We start from the raw sequence: 19,031 nt of genomic DNA on the forward strand, positions 1-19,031 counted from the left end.
ATATGAGAATGAGTCTGTAATGTGTCATCTATATTAATAGTTTATCCCAGATCACAGTAGAAATTATAGGGTATTATTTGTTTGCATGTTTTTAATACATTAACAATACAGAAGATGAACCTAGTTCTTTCCATTGGTTTTTTAAATGTTTTGAATTTGAGACAATCCTGACTATAAGTATCTTAAAACCTCACATTTATAAAATTTGTGAAAATTAGAACATTGACTAACTTGGTAATTACCTTTGTATATATCAGTGAACAAAGTATGAAGGTCACTTAAGATGGTTAAAGGAAGGTAAAATCCTTTTTTTTTTTTTAGACTGTTCACTTTTTATTAAATAATGATCGTGTCACTTTATTCATGCCATAATCAAAAGAAACATTTAGTAATTAAATGCCTCATTTCATGTTTCCTTTTGGTTGCTGTGACTGTCTTCTGCATATGTGAACCTATTCATCTGAAAATTAATGGCTCTTGTAAGGTAAGGAGTCTTATTATCTTCCTCTGAAGTTTCAGCTGATAATGTACAAAGCTCTTGTCCTCAATCTGCAAACCATTTGGATTGCAGTAGCAAACCCTTTGATTTTTCTGGCCCAGTAGCGAAATATGGATTATATCATAATTCTTCGGTTGTACCAAGTCACTATTTACTCCATAAAAAAAAGAAACTTGACAGACCTAAAAGTGAAAAGAAACTAGAATCATGTAAGTTAACAAAAGAGCTGTCACTAGCTGACCTAATTGATGATATGCCAAGAGATTCTTGTAAAAGTCAGCCATCAGTCAGATTATCATCCACAGATAGTCTGGAGAGTCTACTTTCAAAGAGTCTAGATGCTGATTTGTTAAGACCTCATGCATCTGAATGTATTTCCAAAGATGATACTGCATTCAAAGGAATACCAGATTTAAAATCCTTAATGATAAAGAGCACAACACCTAATAACTCTTTATTTAGTCAAAATAATTCAGTACCTGATTTGCAAAACATTCCAGTACAAAACAGTTTAGGAAGTTTAAATAATCCTTTGCTCTTAACTAGCTCATTGGAAAATATGGCTGTTGGTAATTTAAATGCTAGTAAAATGACTGAAGTTGGAAGTGTTTCTTCAGTTGAACAAAGCACCAAGAATTGCATATTAAAAAATGACAACTTGCAGTTTTCCCAATGTGAAAGTCCATCCTTAGCTGAACTGTTTCAGGAGCACAAAGAGAACAATCCGAGCCAGTGCTTTACTTTATCTGATCTTTGTAACCAACCATCTGCCAGTTTCACAGATCTAACTTTGGGATCCTTTCCCTTGTCACAACTAGCAAATCGGTATCAGTCTTTGACTGGAATATCAGAATTAACAGGATCTCTGTCATCTTTGGCGTTTTGTAAAGCTTCTCCAACAAGAGACCTTGAGAATTTGTCACTTTCTGATTTGATTGCAGAAACAATTGATATAGACAACTCTCAGATTAAGAAAGATTCCTGTATGCTCAGTTTATGTGAAATGAGGTCACCTGGAATAGATTCTAATATCGATCTTAGTGTCCTCATAAAAGCCCCAGATTTTGTTCCAAAACCTGTAGTAGACCAATCAGTTGCTCCAATACCAGGAACTAAAGTTCTAAGTTCAAAATTAGGGAAAAGTTCCAATTCTTCTGAGGATAATAAGAAAAACAGTAAAGGCTCTCTGACTAGGAAACCACCTTTTTCTGTCTCTTGGACCAAGGCCCTTGCTGCCAGACCTTCAGCTTTCGCTGCAACACTGTGTCTTCGTTACCCATTGAAAAGCTGCAAGCGACGCACCCTTAACCTCTATAAGACTTTTCTTTATAGTAGACAAGTTCAAGACGTAAAGGACAAAGAAATAAGTCCTCTTATAGCAATAACACCATTTGACTTCAAATCAGCATCTCCTGATGACACTGTGAAAGCTAATCAAAAGAAAGCTTTTACTAGAGAATAGTAACAAAAGGAAAACTTAATAACTGTTGTAGAGCTTTTTTTTTTAATTTAGTCTTTATAGGATTACTTTATATTATGGGATTTAAGTTGTGATTTTTGTATTAAAATTGTCTTAAGTCAGTTGATAACTTCAGTTGATATGTACTTTTGCACTGAAATATTTTGTTTTACTCTGTCTTCTTTTAGTGATAATTGGCTTTAAGTTGATAGCCTACAATGGGTGTATGTTTACAAAGTGCTTATGGAAACTTGATATTGTGAAATCAAACCGCAGCTGTTTTTGTTTAAAGCATTCAGCTTTATAAGTTTTTACGATGAGATATTTTCTTTTATAAAATAATTTTGTGCTTTGCTCTTAAATGAAAATGCCACCACTTGGGATCATTACAGTTTAGTGATGAAGATTTTTCTTATGATATGTGGCACAGCATAGCTGAGACTGTATTATATTTTAAAATATTAGTGAAATCATTCCCAGTTTCATTATTTTTCTGCAGGTGAGTACTAAAACTTTTCTATTAGAAAATCTTAAAATTTCTGACTTTTAATAGTACTGTGGAGGTTGTTGAAATACATTTTTCATGATAAATGAAAATCCTTTTAAGGGACCATGTACATATTAAAGATGGATTAATACATAAATTATTTTTATACATTTTCAAAACCATTTGTCCTAAATGAACACTTTAAAATAAATATATATAAAGTCTTTTCAAGTATGGTTGCATGTTCTTTGAATAGATAATCTTATCAGATCTCTGTCACTTTTTTTACTGTAAGTAATGAAATGTGGAGTTTTTCTCTTTGCTACTGACAGCTTTATGTGCTATAATGACAAAGTTTCAGCAATGGCAGGCCAAATAAGAGCTCTTCTAGTCAGTAGAACAAGTACGTAATTCATCCCTTAAAGCAGTCATCCTTAACTAGCAGTCAGAATCACTGGGGGAGTTTTTATCAAAACACAGGTACTGTGGTTTCACTCCAGATATGGTGAAATCAGTCTCTGAGGGATGACACTTGGGAATGTGTATTTTCAAAATGGTCCCCAGTTGATTCTGATGGGTTACTTCTACTTGAGAACCGCTGCCTTAAAGAAATCAGTAGAATGAAAGAAATTACTAATGCTAAGGATAACATTGGCCAACTTGAATTTTTAATTTGTATTTTCCAGTAATTAGGAATACCAAGGAATATTGCTAATTAGGAATTTAGGGTCTTTTGCCTAAGAAGATGCTGTTTTTATATTATTAGTTATTTCTTGCAGGAAAAAATATATAAAATATTATTTCTTAATGAGAATAAAATAGCTATATTTTCCCAGTAAAGAAATATTTTTCTCTCACAGCTACTTTACTATGCATTTGATAATTTTTTTTGTTTCTTGTTTATTTTCAGAATGACATTCCAATCTTTTTAGTTGTATATGATGTTTTTGTATCCAGTGTTTTGGTGGGAAAGCTTAAGCCAGCCTATGCCTTCATTGTTCTTGACCAAACACTTTCTTGTGATGTCTTCAGTTTTTGTTTTTAATTGCAGATTTCAGTGCATATCATACTGATGCTTAGATAATATAAATCACAAGTTATATTTTATACTTGATTTTAAAGTTTGAATTACTCCAACTGCTGATTTTGTTTTTCTAGTCTTGAACCTTAATCAAACATTTTAGTAATTTTGAACTATTAATCTATGACTCATCAACTAGGTTATATAGTGTAGGCAGTCTCCAGTTTAGAAGTGAATTGTATTCTAAGTGTTTGTTTGGAACTGACAATAATTCCTGATAGATTAAATGCTACACAAGTCGTCCCTTTGCTCATGAATCCACAAATACTTGTTTAATCCATATTGAAGTTGAACAGTGTTACTGTTATATTACCTTCTTTTATAACAAACTAATTTTCAAGTGGAAATATACTTTTTAAGCCATATAGCAGATCTTGTAGAGTGAACTAGATCTCCCTTTGTTGGCTGATAAGGATTGTAACTACTATTTATGAGATTTTTTTTTTAGGGGAAAAAGTTTCTGTATTACAGGGTGATAGGGAAGGTAACAATTTTTAAATGTCTCCCTATTTCCGTTTTCACGGCTACTGGTCTGTCAGGCATGTATCTGACATGCACTTGCCCTGTTGACTGAGATCTCTGAGATTCAGAGACTGGAACCAAGAAGACCCATTGTCCCTTCTACCTTGGCCATTGGCCCTTGGCCCTTGGTAGACAAGTGCCTGCTTGTTCACGGTTACATTCCTAGTGACAGCAGTTGTTTGCACTAAGTGCATATTCTGCACCAGCTGCTGTTTATTGACTGACTGCTGTCTTGGTAGCTCAGGTATGCTAAGTTTTTTTGGTTTATTTTCCAGTTCAAATACCAGTTTTGAAGTGCAAAGCCATTTTTATTTGCATTATGATCAAGTGCGTTGATAGTTTAGGAATATAAATAATGTAATTATCTTCTAAATGATATAAAATACAAAAGACATTTAAAATGACCATTTTTCCTCTTCACTTTTTTTGGTTTTTAAAAGAGCTGGTGTTCATAGATGTTTTTCCCTCTTGCATGCTAAAGTCTTTAGTTGACTTTTTTGGTTATGGTTTTTCTTACCATTAATTGCCAAGAACCAGGGTTTCACTTCTGTACAGAATATTTTGCTTAACTTTTCTTTCTTAATTGTTATATCTTTTTCCTATTTCCTAGTTATTGAACTGGTATTCTAACTTCTTTTCCTCCCTTTAGCTTTGAATCTTTCTTTCTTAAACTTTTCTTTCACCTTTTTTTTTCTCATGTAAATAGTAATAACCATTTCCAGTGTGTTATATTTAATTTTTAGTAGTCAGTGGGAGGTCATAGGACTAATTGTCATACCAAGGATAAAACTAGTCCAGTGCTTTTCTATATGTGGACCATTGCAAATAAACAAGTACACAGTTTATATATTGAGGAAGAACTATGTATCAGGTTTCTGTTTTGTGTTCACACAAGTGTATATTTACTTGTAAAGTCAGTTTTGTAGTAACCTAGAAATTGTTTTCTATTACTTTTATAAACAAAGGTAATGCTGACTAGACGGGGTTATTCATATGAATTTCTTTAGTAGTTTTCTTTTATAATTATATAAGGCTCAGTGTATGCAGTTGTATATTGTAATTTTAATTTCTAGGGTGTAAAAGACTTGTTACATTTTGAGAGTATATATACATTTTTGTAAAAGCTATGTTGAAATAAATTATAATTCAGAGGTTTTCTAAAATCAGGTGTGAAAACATCACAATTTATCCATTAGGATTTTTTTATATAGGCTTGATATTTCAGAGTGGTATTTTAATAATTTATGATGAAGGTTTCTGTAAACAAATTGAAAAACAAGCTACGTGGTTGTGAAGACTTTCTTTGAAGATATTTGTCATTTAGAATTCTTGTTTTCCAAAAGGTAGAATTTTATGTTTTTACTTTTTAGGACTCACATAGAAACATTATTAAAGTATAGAATATGGTGACATGGGTAATATTGCAAAGATGGCAGTGGAAAGTAAAAGAATCGATAAAACTACACATTTCTGATGTTGACATGCCTGGTTTATATGACTTAAAGGAAAGTGTCATTTTAGTTATAGGACATGTCCTGAGATGAACAAAGATCTGATTCTCAAATGGGAGGGGAAAATGGGTACTTAAACACATAATTATATTTATTACAGTGTGTGTAGCATGCATGACGTTACACTCTCCAAAGCTGACATCTTTGTCTTCCTGATCCAAGCTGCCACCTCCTCCTCTGTTTCCTGTCTTTATAAGCAATATCACCATCTTCCAGCTGCTTAAGCCAGAAACCTAGTTAGCACCATCCTTGATTTCTCTCCCTCATTTACTTCTTATAGCTGATTACCAGTCCTATTATTTCTGCTTTACGAATAAGGAAATATATGTGTGTAGATATATAGTTGATTGTTGTTATTTGTGGTAGTTATGTTTTATAAAGTCATAAATTAGTGCACGAAATATGGGAACATTGACTTGGTGAATACTGAACCATTGCTCCTACAAGAAACACAGGGTTAGGTTCCTGTGATCCTCTGGTCAGAACATTTTTGTCAGCCAATCAATACATAACCTTGTTTTATGTATGTTTAAAGACACTTTATTTAATATATATTATTTATATATTATTGATTAATTGACATTGAACTCACAGCCAGTAGCACTATAACTTAATGCCTAAACAGAGTGTTATCTAACATGCATCTTTTATTTGTAAGGCATATTGCAGCTGCCTTGTGCTTAGGAACGCTAAACAGTGCTTCAGACTACTCTTGGGGACCATTTTAAACAGCAAAATTACCAGCTAACAGCTCAATGTGAAAAATGTGGCAATAAAGAGGTCATGGAAAGGGCACTTGCTTATAGTATGAGAGCTGAAACAAGAAGGCAGAATGTCACCTTGTTTGACCTCAGCTGGGACCGTGCCTGTTGGGCTACTCAAATTTTGTCCTGCTCTGCATTTGTCCACAAGAGACTGCAAAATTGTCGAAAGTAATGATTTTTAGTGAGTAGTTGAATTCATGAATATGGAATCCTAAAATGAGGATTGATTGTACATTTTTTGACCCACTACTCTTTGGTGTTGTTGCTACTTTTTCTCTTAAAGCCTATTAGCTTTGGGCAGAATTACTAAAATATTTAACTGGCTTCTTTACTTCTCAGTTAATTTTCTCCAAAACAGTTTCTGCAATACAGCCAGAGTAACTTTTCTAAAATGTAGCTCTAATTTTCTGTTCCCCTATATAAACCCTTTATTTTATAAGACCTTTTATCAACTGGTTTCGCTTTGTGTAACCCACTACCCAAATCCACCCAACAACACCTACCTGAGTTTCCTCTGCTTCTGTAGTACTTTGCCCTTACCCCTCCATTTCTCCTCCTGGCAATTAGCTCTTGAGGTTGTAGTTTATATTCACTTTACTCCTAATCCTGAGATAGGGGAACCTTCGTATGTACCCATAATTCACTGTATTCCTTTTTATTACCACCCCATATAAAATCATAACCCCCCCCCATACATATAGTTCCCTTCCTTTGTAACCCTGCTTTATTGTTCCTCACAACCCTTACATCTGACATTCCGTGTGTGTACACAGTTTTTATCTGTCTCCCTACTGCTCCCCGGTCTCCCCCCACCCTCCCACGCAATTTCTACGAATGTAGGGTTTTTATGTGTTTATTGCTATATTCCCAGCTTAGAATACGTCTGGCACATAAATGTAGGAAAGGATTTAAAGTAAAAAGTAAGTCCCACTCTTAAATACTGTCCCACATCTTGTTCCCTAGAGGAAGCTGTAAAACAAATCTGAAAAAAAAAATTATTTTATATTCTTCTAGACACTATTTGCATGTTACACATATCAAATATATATATATACATTACACAAACGGGAAGATTACTAAACACTTCAGTGTCTATATCAGTTAGCAAAGTATATTGCAGATCTTTCCTTACCAGTGTATAGAGATCAATCTCACTCTTTTTAAAAGCTGTGTAGAATTCCATAATATGTTTGTACATTAAACAGCCCCTGTTGATAAACATTTTAACTTGCTATCACTAATGATCCCAAAATGAACATCCTATGTTTCTAGAAATTGAATTTCTATGCCAATAAGTATATACTTTAAAATTTTTGATAAATACTGCCTAATTGTCCTTAATAGCGGCTGTGCTAATTTCCTTCCCACAAGTTTGCAAGTGTTTTTGTTCAGATTCTCACAGATAGGATTATTACTCTTTTTGGTGTTATTTTCTAATAATTGGAAAATATTTTTTTCATTTATTTATATGTCTTTAATGAGTGAGGCTGGCTGCTTTCTCACATATTTAAATCTATTTGTATTTCTCTTCCTTAGAACTACCTATTCCTAATCTTCACCCATTTTTCTGCTAGCTATCTTTCATAATGATTTATAGGAATATATATGTGTGTGTGTGTATTTAATATATTCAATTTTTATATTTAAATTCTAAGAAAATCCTGTTGTTATATGCATGGCATATACTTTTTCTTACTTTCAGTTTGTCATCTTTTAGATCACTATTTATAAGACAAATTGTTGATTTTATTATATTCAAATTTACTAATCTTTTATGGGCTTTTGTCTGAAAGTTCTACTTTACTACAAGATAATTTAAAAAAATTATTTGTTTTTTATATGTTTGACAGTTTCTCTTTTTTTTAAATTTTTTTAAACATTTGAGTGTTTAGTCTAGCTGCTATTAGGGGATAAGGTAGAAATAGAGTTTTTCTGCCAACATCTTTTCTTTTTTGATGGCTGGATTTGTCACAGTTACCTTTTGTTGTATTACACATCCTTTTTCTTTTTTAACTTGCTCAGAAATGCCATCTTTGACATATGCTAAATTCTTCTCTCTCCATCTGTCTTGTCTGTTTTGGGACTCTTTACTATTCCATTTCTTTGTCTTGTTCTATGCCAGTATCAAATTTTTAATTACTGTAGCTTTTTATTACTATTAGTTTTTAAGTATTTTATAGGCTGTCTTATTTTTTTTTCTCCTTTTTCATAGTTTTCCTGAATTACCTCACGTGGCTCTTTTTCCCACATGAGCTTTAGAAACAACTTATCAAATTACTGAAAAAAATCTAGTTCTAATTTTTATTGGGCTGTTTAATGTTATCAAAAGATCTTTGGAGAAAAAAATAAACCATTTTCATAGATGTAAAAGGCTTTAGCATTACACTATTAGACAGTAAACATTACATTATTTAAATAGGTTTTCTAGTATTGGTCTACACTGGAACATTCCTAATTGGTCTTGGTGGATTATTCTTTTAATGGGATGGATTTTATTTGAAAATATTTTATTTAAAATTGTTCTGTCCATAAAATTAATTTACAGTTGTGTGTTTGTGTGTGTGTGTGTGTGTGTGTGTGTGTTGTCAGGTTTTGGTTTCTCGTGGTTTTATAGAGAGCTTAGAAAGTTTTCTCGTATCCTTAAATAATTTGAAGAGCATTGAAATTATTTGTTTTATGTTAGGAATTATCTTTCTCAATATTCTAAGGTCAGTTTTGGAAGCTTTAATTTTCTGAGAAAACTATCCATTTCATCCAGGTTGACAAATGTATTTGTTTAGCATTGTAACAAACATTGTCTTACTATTATTTTAGATTCTTCTATACTGTGGTTAAATCTCCATTCTTATTTTAAATATTGTTTTCTTTCCTCTACTTTCCCCCTCTGCCCGCTTTTTTTCCTTTTGAGTTTTACCTTGTAATTTATTTTTCTTCCCCAAAGATGGGCTCCTAAATTGGTAATTAGTTCTACTAGTTTTAATTCATTAGTTTGTGAGTTTATGACCTAATCTCTTCTATTTTTAATTTTCTACCTTTCTGAGTAGAACATTTAATTTAAATACATTAAAATTTTTTACCCTAAAAATTAATATTAATTTTTGAAATTTCAAACACAAATAATAATATAACAAACACTCATGAACCCACCATTTAGTTTCAACAGAAGGTAACATTTGCCACACATACTTGTGATATCTCTCTCTCTCTCTCTGTTCTAAGAAATAAATTGTTAGATTAGAATCCAAGTTCTACCCTTTCCTTGTTCCTCCCCACTCCCTTGAAGTTGATATGCGTTGTTCCTATTTTCTCTTGCTTAACTTTTGTCTCTGTAGTTATTGTTTTTCTTATGAATACTGTGTTTGCTGTAGCATATGGGTTCTTTTAGAGTTACTGTTATTTTGTGGGTAATCCACAATTTAATTTTGATTTCCTTTTTAAGCCAAGAACCTAATTATTCTTTTATTTTTTAAAATTTTTATTGGGGTATCATTGTTTTGGAATGTTGTGTTTCTACTGTACAGCGAAGCAGAGTTCCCTGTGCTATATGGCAGGTTCTCATTAGTTATCTATTTTATACATATTAGTGTATATATGTCAATCCCAGTCTCCCAATTCATCCCACCACCCCCTCCCCTGCCCTCGCTTTCCCCCCTTTCCCCCCTGGTGTCCATACGTTTGTTCTCTACATCTGTGTCTCTATTTCTGCCTTGCAAACTGGTTCATCTGTACCATTTTTCTAGATTCCACATATATGCGTTAATATACGACATTTGTTTTTCTCTTTCTGACTTACTTCACTCTGTATGACAGTCTCTAGGTCCATCCACGTCTCTACAAATGACCCAATTTCGTTCCTTTTTATGGCTGAGTAATATTCCATTGTATATATGTACCACATCTTCTTTATCCATTCGTCTGTTGATGGACATTTAGGTTGCTTACTGTATTTACTGTAGCATATGGGTTCTTTTAGAGTTAACTATTATTTTCTGCATAATCCACAATTTAATTTTGATTTTCCTTTTAAGCCAAGAATCTTTTTTTTTTTTAAATCCCAGGCTATGGTGTGATTTTTGTTTACAATTTTTGTTATGATTACTGGTTTCATTGTACTGTTATCAGAGAATGTGGTCTGTACCTTTTACTCTTTGAAGTTTATTGAGTTTTTCTTTGTGGTCGAATGTAGTTTTATAATGATTTCATAGGCCTCTGTCAAGTATACGAATTCTGTCTTAAGAAACCAATATATGATATATTTCTGTTACCTTTTAAATTTTTGTGGAGTTCAGTATTCTTACTTAAATTCTGTTTCCTTGATTGGCTATAGGCAGAGAGGTAAGTTAAAATATATCTTATTGCATAAACATTTCGCCCTGTACATTTTGATATAAGATACCTGATCTTTCTGTGGATTTGAAATTTTCATTAATATAAAGTTCCTGATTTGCTTGTTTTATGCCTTTTGCCTTAAATTCAGTTTGTTTAACATTAATATCATGTTTGCTGCTTTCTCTAAGTTTTATTTGTCCATTCTTTTGCTTTCAGTGTTTTGAGTCACTTTGGTTTAGGTGCATTTTCTATATTTGTGTGTAATTTGGTTTGTCAGAGACAGATAGTTTTTTCCCATTTATGGCATTGATAAGATAGATGTAATACCTTCTGTCACTTAAAAAATATGTTGTTGTCTTTTATATTTATGTATTTTAATATATGGTCTATGTTTGTTTTGACTTTGTATATACCCTTTGATAACCTGGAAATATTGTAGTTTATCTTTTTGTTTGTTTGTTTGTTTTTTAATTTTTTTTTTTTGGCTGCGTTGGGTCTTCGTTGCTGTGTGCAGGCTTTCTCTAGTTGTGGCGAGCGGGGGCTACTCTTCGTTGCGGTGTGCGGGCTTAGTTGCTCCACGGCATGTGGGATCTTCCCGGACCAGGACTTGAACCAGTGTCCCCTGTATTGGCAGGCAGATTCTTAACCACTGCGCCACGAGGGAAGTCCCTATCTTTATAATATAATAACATGTTACCATTTAAAAATTTTGCCAACTTTAAACAGTATGTATGTGTTGATCTCTCATGAAGGATGAAGAAATTAACACACTTATACTTCACCTCCTCTTTATTTCTCGTAATTTTTGTTAATATTTTAAGTTCTTAGGGAAAGTATTTACCTTTACACCTTTTATAATATATTTAAACTCTTATTAACTGAATTAACTTTAAACAGTTTTTTAATGAGTCCTGGCTTTAAAAGTTGAGCTCATCAGAGTTATACTTTTTCATACTTGACCTCTTCTCTCCCTTTATCTCCTAATAGTTTTAGTCATTATATACATAATGCCAAGATTTATAGCATTTTCTTAGATTCTGTACTCAAAATTTCCTTAGTTTTAAACCAACCATAGTTATCTTAAAATTGATTGGATTCTCATGATTAGGCCTCTGTTTATCTCTTGTTCGACTTTGACATCTTTTCCACCTCTCACCTTCCCCTACCCCCAAAATATACATGTTTGAAATATTTCCCAAATCATTGAATGTATGAAAATGATTCTGTGACCTGTATCTGCATTATAAATAATAGTTCTTGGTTCCTCTTTCTTTCCTGGAAGGCTTTGCAGATATTGCTGTATCATTTTCTATTATTATATGTTGCTAGCTAGCCCATTCCACTGCTTCTAGTGTGGCTTTTTTTATTTCTGTAAGTAGTTTTTTTTTTTTAATCTGTATTTCTTGTGAGCTCTGCTGGCTTACTTTTCAACTTTTTCTTCTGTTGTTTTTATCATCTTTTCTTTTATCGTGTGTGTGTGCTATGTTCTTTGGGAAAAGTGGGATAGAAACATCTTTACTTTGTCTCTTTAACTGGATATATCTTTCTGGCAGCACTTGATTAGATTAAATGCCCCTATCAACTGTGAAACTAGATTAATTTGAGAGGCTTGTGAATAATTTCTTTCTGGGTGTGTGATATGACAGACCTTGTTCCAAAGGTTTAGATACTTAGGTATAATAATTCTACTGTCCATATCAACATGACTTTGAAATGACATACCACTGAACAGTCTAGGAGAAAGTTTCTTTTATTACACTTACTTGGAAAATTTTTCAATATTTTTAGAATTTTGAATGAGAACTTAATATCTGTGTGAAAATTAACCTTTTATCTTATAATAAGTTGGAACTCTTTAATTTCTAAAATGATGTATTAAATGTTTATGTGTCTCCTTAACTTAGATAACGTTTTAGTTCATTTTATTAACATATATAATATTGAAAGTAACCATTATAGCAAATACAAATGACCTTAGAATGGGTTATCGTATAATTTTGTTACACATTCATATGGGTGAACTGCTGAAAGAGTGTATATTTAGGGGGTAAAATCATGGGACAATCTGTTTTCTGTTGGTATTTTCCTTGCCACCTTAAACCTGCCAAGGGCAGGGGGATTCATTGCCAAAACTGTAAAACTAAGTAACATAGACTCTTGAGTTTTTTTCCACAAAAGATCCAGCAATTGAGATACACATAGTATTATTGTTTGAAAGGAAAATTCTGGGCAGAAAAATCTTACAAGTTATGGTTTAAAATTTTATGATTAGAAGAGAAACTTGGAAGAGAAATAGTTTTCGACAAAATGGATATTACTGTGTGAAATGAGGTTTAACTCTTGATTGCTATTGCGTCTTTTTCTAATGTTGGGTTTATTTTGATTCTTTTAGAAAAATAGTTGATCTAAATAAAAGTAAACATTAAAGAAAAAATAGTTGGTCCACAAATATGGAAAAGGAATCATGTGTAATTTAACATTTTGGGGACTTCCGTGGCTGTCCAGTGATTAAGACTCTGCGCTTCCACTGCAGGGGGCATGGGTTTGATTCCTGGGGGTTCGATCCCTGGTCACAGAACTAAGGTCTCACATGCTGCGTGGTGTGACCAAAAAAAAAAAAAAAAAAAACATTTTATATGGTTCTTAAAATTGATATTTCCATTTGCCTCACAAATAAAGTAGCCAATAAATGTTTATATTAATCATATCATTAAGAAAATTCATTGTTTAAAAGTGTTGGAGGCTCTGGAGAAATATACTTTAATACTGGACAATTCAGGTACTATTTTTGTTTTTAATTAATTAATTAATTTTTGGCTGCATTGGGTCTTCATTGCTGTGCGCTAGCTTTCTCTAGTTGTGGCGAGCGGGGACTACTCTTAGTTGCGGTGCACGGGCTTCTCATTGTGGTGGCTTCTCTTGTTGTGGAGCACGGGCTCTAGGCACGCCGGCTTCAGTAGTTGTGGCGCAGGGGCTCCAGAGTGCAGGCTCAGTAGTTGTGGAGCACGGGCTTAGTTGCTCTGCGGCGTGGGAGACCTTCCCAGACCAGGGCTCGAACCCGTGTCCCCTGAATTGGCAGGCGGATTATTAACCACTGCGCCACCAGGGAAGTCCTCAGGTACTATTTTTGATAAGATTTGTCTTGAGTAGTATTGGTTTGCTCATACTTTAGAAACCTATTATGCATTATTTTCCTTTCCCTTTGAATTTCATCATTTTTCCTTCAAATGAAGTTTTTTCATTTACAAAAAATAAAGCCTAATTTTACATAATGAGGATATAGTTATTTGCTAGCATTGTTTTGCTAGTTTTGTAGTGTTAATAGTCTATTAAACAAACGTCATACAGTTTATCTGCATAGTACTATTTGAATATCTGTAAAGTATTATTTGTAACTCTACTCAGATGATGATTATCATATTCTTGCGTCTCAATGGCAGATTGTTCCCTAGAGAAGCTACAAGAAATTAAAGATAAAGCAGAGCTGTAAACACTTGGAACAAGGTCATTTTTTTTTAACTTGGTTATTGTGCTGTATTTGTCTCTTTCTTCAACATTACCTGAGTAACTAAATAGGAGTGATAGTGATGTTAGATTTTTAAGAAGAGATATAACCTCTTTTTTCTCCCTTCTCGGGTCAAATATATTATGAGATTTTTATCCTTATCCTGGCAATAAAGACTATGATTAATTTGAAAAGTCTGCGTTACAAAGAAAAATTATTACTATAGGATGTTATGAACACTTCTGAATCTATTATGTATGAACTTTTCAGTAATGTACTTAAAATATATTATTTTGCTTTAATCCTTTTTTATATAGAGTTTAAAATAGCTATATTTAACTACAGTTTTTCCGATGTCCCCTTTTAAATATATTTTTCCTTGAAAAATATTTTCATTAATTTTTCTGTCACTGAGTAATTTTATTCAAGCAGTTAGAAGAATTTTATACTTGTACAGAAAACTTTAGAATTAATTGGCTTTCTGCTTTAAAATTCTGTGGGCTTTCGAAAGGAAGTGGTTTATTTCAGTGAAAAAAAGTAGTTCAGAATGTTCTCAGATATGTCTTAAGATTCTCTTTGTGTATACACCTACACTGGAAAAACTGAAGCATTAATTGCTTAATTTAAAAATAATTTGCTTTAGACTCTCAAAACAGCTTATCTTCTTCGAATAGCTAGTACCATATAAGAATTGCATGAATGTTAAATGCAGTTTTCTTTTAATCCTAATTACCTTGCTTTTTTTAAACCACAGAAATTATAATCAGATTACATATATTTGTATATACTTTCTTGTTTCATTCCCAGGCAATTATATATACTTTTTAATACTTTTTGAGTGCTTGGCATGTGCTAAAGAATTGCTAAGTATTCAGCAAGGGATTAGGATTAGAATGGGAGCCGATAAATACAATTCAGTTTAGCCAACATTTACTGCATGTTCGCTTTTTATCAGAAAAATGTGGTAGCCATTGAGGACATAGATTTAAGCCCCAGACTCTTCCCTAGAACATTATAGGAGCCCCTCTGGGGCTAAGTCTGGTTTAATAGAAGCACCAAATATAGCCAGGATGTTTTCCCTCTGAACAAGTTGCCTGTTTCTTTTTATTGGCTATGTGTATTCTGTTCTGGGAGCTGCTACTTCTCAAGGGAAGATAGGGAAGTGAATTAATACATTGAATGTAACCTTTGTGTCAGGCTTTGTGTATATTTTATTTGATTATTATGAGAATCTGTGAGGTAGGTGGAAGAAACTGAGGCTAATATGAAATAAATAATTTGTTATTTCACACAGCTATTAAGAGGCAAATTGTAACTCAAACTGAGTTCTTTTGAACTTGAACACCCCTTTTAAAATTTTTTTTTAATTTTAATTTTTTTAATTGAAGTATAGTTGATTTACAATATTGTGTTAGTTCATCACCCTTTTCATTGTTATATATTACTTGCAACCAGTTTTTATACTATAATAACTCAATCTTATTTTGTATTTATTGGTAAGTATCTTATGGATAAAATTAAATCCCTTGTTAGGGAAACCAGCTTTATCATTAGTGAGGTACTTAAAAATTACTTTCAACTATTTTTTCTGCTGGTATTACTTACAGACTTTGGCATTCCTATATAGAGAATTGATGTCAATTTCTAAATCCTTGCAAATTAGTGGTCCTAAGAAATGAAGTCCTTTTCTAGTTCATTTAATCTTAAATCACTATGTTGTCTTCTTTTCCTTACTTAAGCAACAATTCTGTTTGATTTAAAATTCTGAAGAATTTAATTTTTTAATAGTTGCTAGCTTGGTGCCGTCTTTAAGCACATGCTTAAATAATAAATAACAGTGTTTATTGAGTAAAGCTAGAAAGTCCAAATGAGCCAATGGATACCTAATACCATTATTCAGAATTCAGAACTGTTAGCATTTTGATGCATTTAAGCAATAATAGTAGGCGATATTAATGAACACTTACTACATACCAAATATTGTACTAAACTCTTTATATCTGCTATCTTATTTAATGTTAACAATAATCACATAGGGATTTTTATTTTTTATTCTAATGTCACCAGGAGGCTCTGAGGCTGAAAAATGGCTAAACACCTTGCCCAAGGCCACAAAACTAGTAAATGGTGGAGCCAACATTCAGAATAAGATGCTTCTAAAGTTCTATCTTTTATGATTTGTGTATGTGTTTCTACATATAGGGAATATTAGTTTTTTTGTTTTTTTTAATGGAGCCACTCCACTTTTTAACCCATTTAACTTAATCATATGCTGCAGACTTAAAAAAAATTTTTAACTTCGTTAAATTTTATTTTTAATTGTGGTAAAATACAGGTAGCATAAAATTTACCAGGTTAACCATTTTTAAGCATATAGTTCAGTAGTGTTAAGTATATTCACCTTGTTATGCAACCAATCTCCAGAACTTTTTCATCTTGTAAAACTGAAACTCAATACTCATTCAACAACTATCCATTTTCCCCTTTCTTAGTCCCTAGCAACCACTCACAGACTTTTTTGGTATGCCAATAATTTAGGCTTCATAGTATTGTTATTTTATCTAACCAAATACCTATTATAGGAACTTAAGTTTTTCAATGTATTTTTACCAGAAATGCTTCAGTAAACATTTTTGTACTTTTTGTGCATTTTTTTCAGTTATTTTATAAAAGATTTTTCTAGAGTAGTATTGCTGGATAAAAAGGTACAGGCATTTTTAATGCTTTTAGTACACATTGTGAAGTTACCTTTGGGAAGACTGTACTAATTCTTGTATTTAACTGTGAATCATAATAGCATTGATAGCATTAGTTTATAAAGGATAATTATATTCCATGAAAGGATTTTATATTCATATTGATGTTTTCATTCATTAACAGAGTAGGTAAGAGTCAGAGATCGATTATGCCTTTTGGGTGGGGGAGCTTGTTGTGATGACAGTCACCTTTGTGTCCCTGAAAATTGTATCCATGGTGCATTGTGCATTCTGTTATAGGTTGGCAGTGTTAAAATACCATTTATTCATGAGAAAGCAGTACCTAACTTACAAGTTTCTGTAAGTAAAATAACCCATGTAATGCAATTGGCACAGTGTCTGGCACATAGAGAATGCTCAACAAGTGATAGCTGAACTTAGTTCAAAGAAATAAAGTGTTCTTTTACTACCATCTAAGGAACAAGTGCTATAAAAAGTGATTATATTAAAGTCTAATGCATTGAGGGGCTTATATTACTTCCACTCACTTTTTTTTTTTTAAGTCATTCATGATTTTTATGTAAGCCCTTTTGAGGGGATTACCTACCTTACCTACCTTAGCCATTTTTAACAGCCTGATATAGATTCTTCCATGTATTTCTTTATTTTCACATAATATATAAAAATAGACATATATACATAGAGGGATTTTTCATTACTATTGTAAAAAAAAAGGATGTACTATAATTTTCATTTTCCTTATAATACACTGTCAACTGGAGTATTTTCCAATGTATTCTTTTTGGTAATTACATAATATTCCATGGTATGGCTGTGCTACAATTTATTCAAGATTTCCCATATTGAAGGATATTCATTTTATTTCCAATTTTTGCTTCTATGAACTATTCTGTTTACAGAACATCTGTGTACATATCCTTAAAAACTAAGGCTTTTGATTCTATCAGATAGATCCCCTGTGGTGGGATTGCTATTTTAAAGGTATACTGTTTGCTTTAAATAGATATGGCCTTTGCTTTATGAGAGGTGTTATGTTTCATTTTGGACAATCTGACAGGTAAGAAATTAATGTCTCATTGCTGCTTTAATTTTCATTTCCATGACCATTAATGAAGTTGAGTATGTTTTCATATATTCACTTGCCATTTGAATTTGTTTTATGAATTGCTAATTATATCCTTTGCCCATTTTTTAATTGGGTTGTCTTTTTCTTATTAATTGAAGTCTTGGTATTATAGATATTAATCTTTTATTAGTATATGCATTGTAAATAATTTTCCCAATCTTTTCATTTTCTTTATTTATGGTATCTTTCCAGAAACATTTAAAAATTGGATGCCATTATATCTGTCTTTTTTAACTTACTAGGTTGCAGTCTTGGATTAAAAAAAAACAAAAGAACCTTAACCTCTAGGTTATAAATATTCTCAGTTTTCTTTTGAGAGAACTATTATATGAGTTTTTTACATTTAAGACTTTTAATTTCTCTAAAATTTATTTCTGTGTAAAGTGTAAAAAATTGTCGAACTTTATTTTCTTTCAGAGTTTCATTAGAATTTAAAAGATGCATCAACTTTATGCTCTGACCAGTGGCATGTGGTATAGTAGAAAAGGATGATAGCTCTCAGATTATTGTTTTGTAATCTAGCTCTTTCATTTGCTATCTGTAAACTTACTGGATTTCTCTGAGACTTGGTATTTTTCTTTAAAATGGCAAAAATATTATCTATCTCAAAGTGTTATGACTTATCCTTAACCCAGCTTGTACCATATAGTAGTCTCTTAAAACAATGTTAGTTTCCCTTTCCTTCCCTTTACTAATTACTTTAAAGTTCATTACATTTGTTATTATGGAGTTATTTCTGGATATTGGATAATATTGGATATTACCAAGTTTTTTTAAGTTATTTAGGAATGACTCTTTGCCCCAATTATGAATTCAAGATGAAGTGTGGAGATGGTTGTGACCTACTGTATATCTTTTTTTTAATTCTTTTTTTAAAAAATTGAAGTATAGTTGATTTACAATGTGTTGGTTTCAGGTGTATGGCAAAGAGATTCAGTTATATGTATATATTCCTTTTCAGATTCTTTTCCCTTATAGATTATTATAAGATATTGAGTATAGTTCCCTGTGCTATACAGTAGGTCCTTGTT

General features: G+C 32.1%; 1 protein-coding gene and 1 long non-coding RNA gene across 7 annotated transcripts in view; one reads left to right on the forward strand and one right to left on the reverse strand.

Moving 5' to 3' along the window:
* Positions 1–19,031, forward strand: part of HBS1L (HBS1 like translational GTPase) — an 83,283-nt gene that overhangs the window by 16,041 nt on the left and 48,211 nt on the right. Inside the window, exon 5 of one of the 6 annotated variants that reach the window (XM_082474658.1) lies at positions 490–2,671. The exons of 3 other annotated variants lie outside the window; for them this stretch is intronic. In XM_082474658.1, the coding sequence (XP_082330784.1) occupies positions 490–1,961 (1,472 nt within the window). In that variant the 3' untranslated portion in view covers positions 1,962–2,671. 2 more of the 6 variants (XM_082474660.1, XM_082474661.1) reach the window with 2 other exon arrangements.
* LOC309667007 overlaps positions 3,106–19,031 on the reverse strand; it is a 361,110-nt gene continuing 345,184 nt past the window's right edge. The window contains exon 2 of the long non-coding RNA XR_014267470.1: positions 3,106–9,956. This is a non-coding gene — a long non-coding RNA (uncharacterized lncRNA). The remainder of the gene's footprint in view (positions 9,957–19,031) is intronic.

This window comes from Balaenoptera physalus (assembly GCF_965194825.1).
Source record: "Balaenoptera physalus genome assembly, chromosome: 9".
NCBI lineage: Eukaryota > Metazoa > Chordata > Mammalia > Artiodactyla > Balaenopteridae > Balaenoptera > Balaenoptera physalus.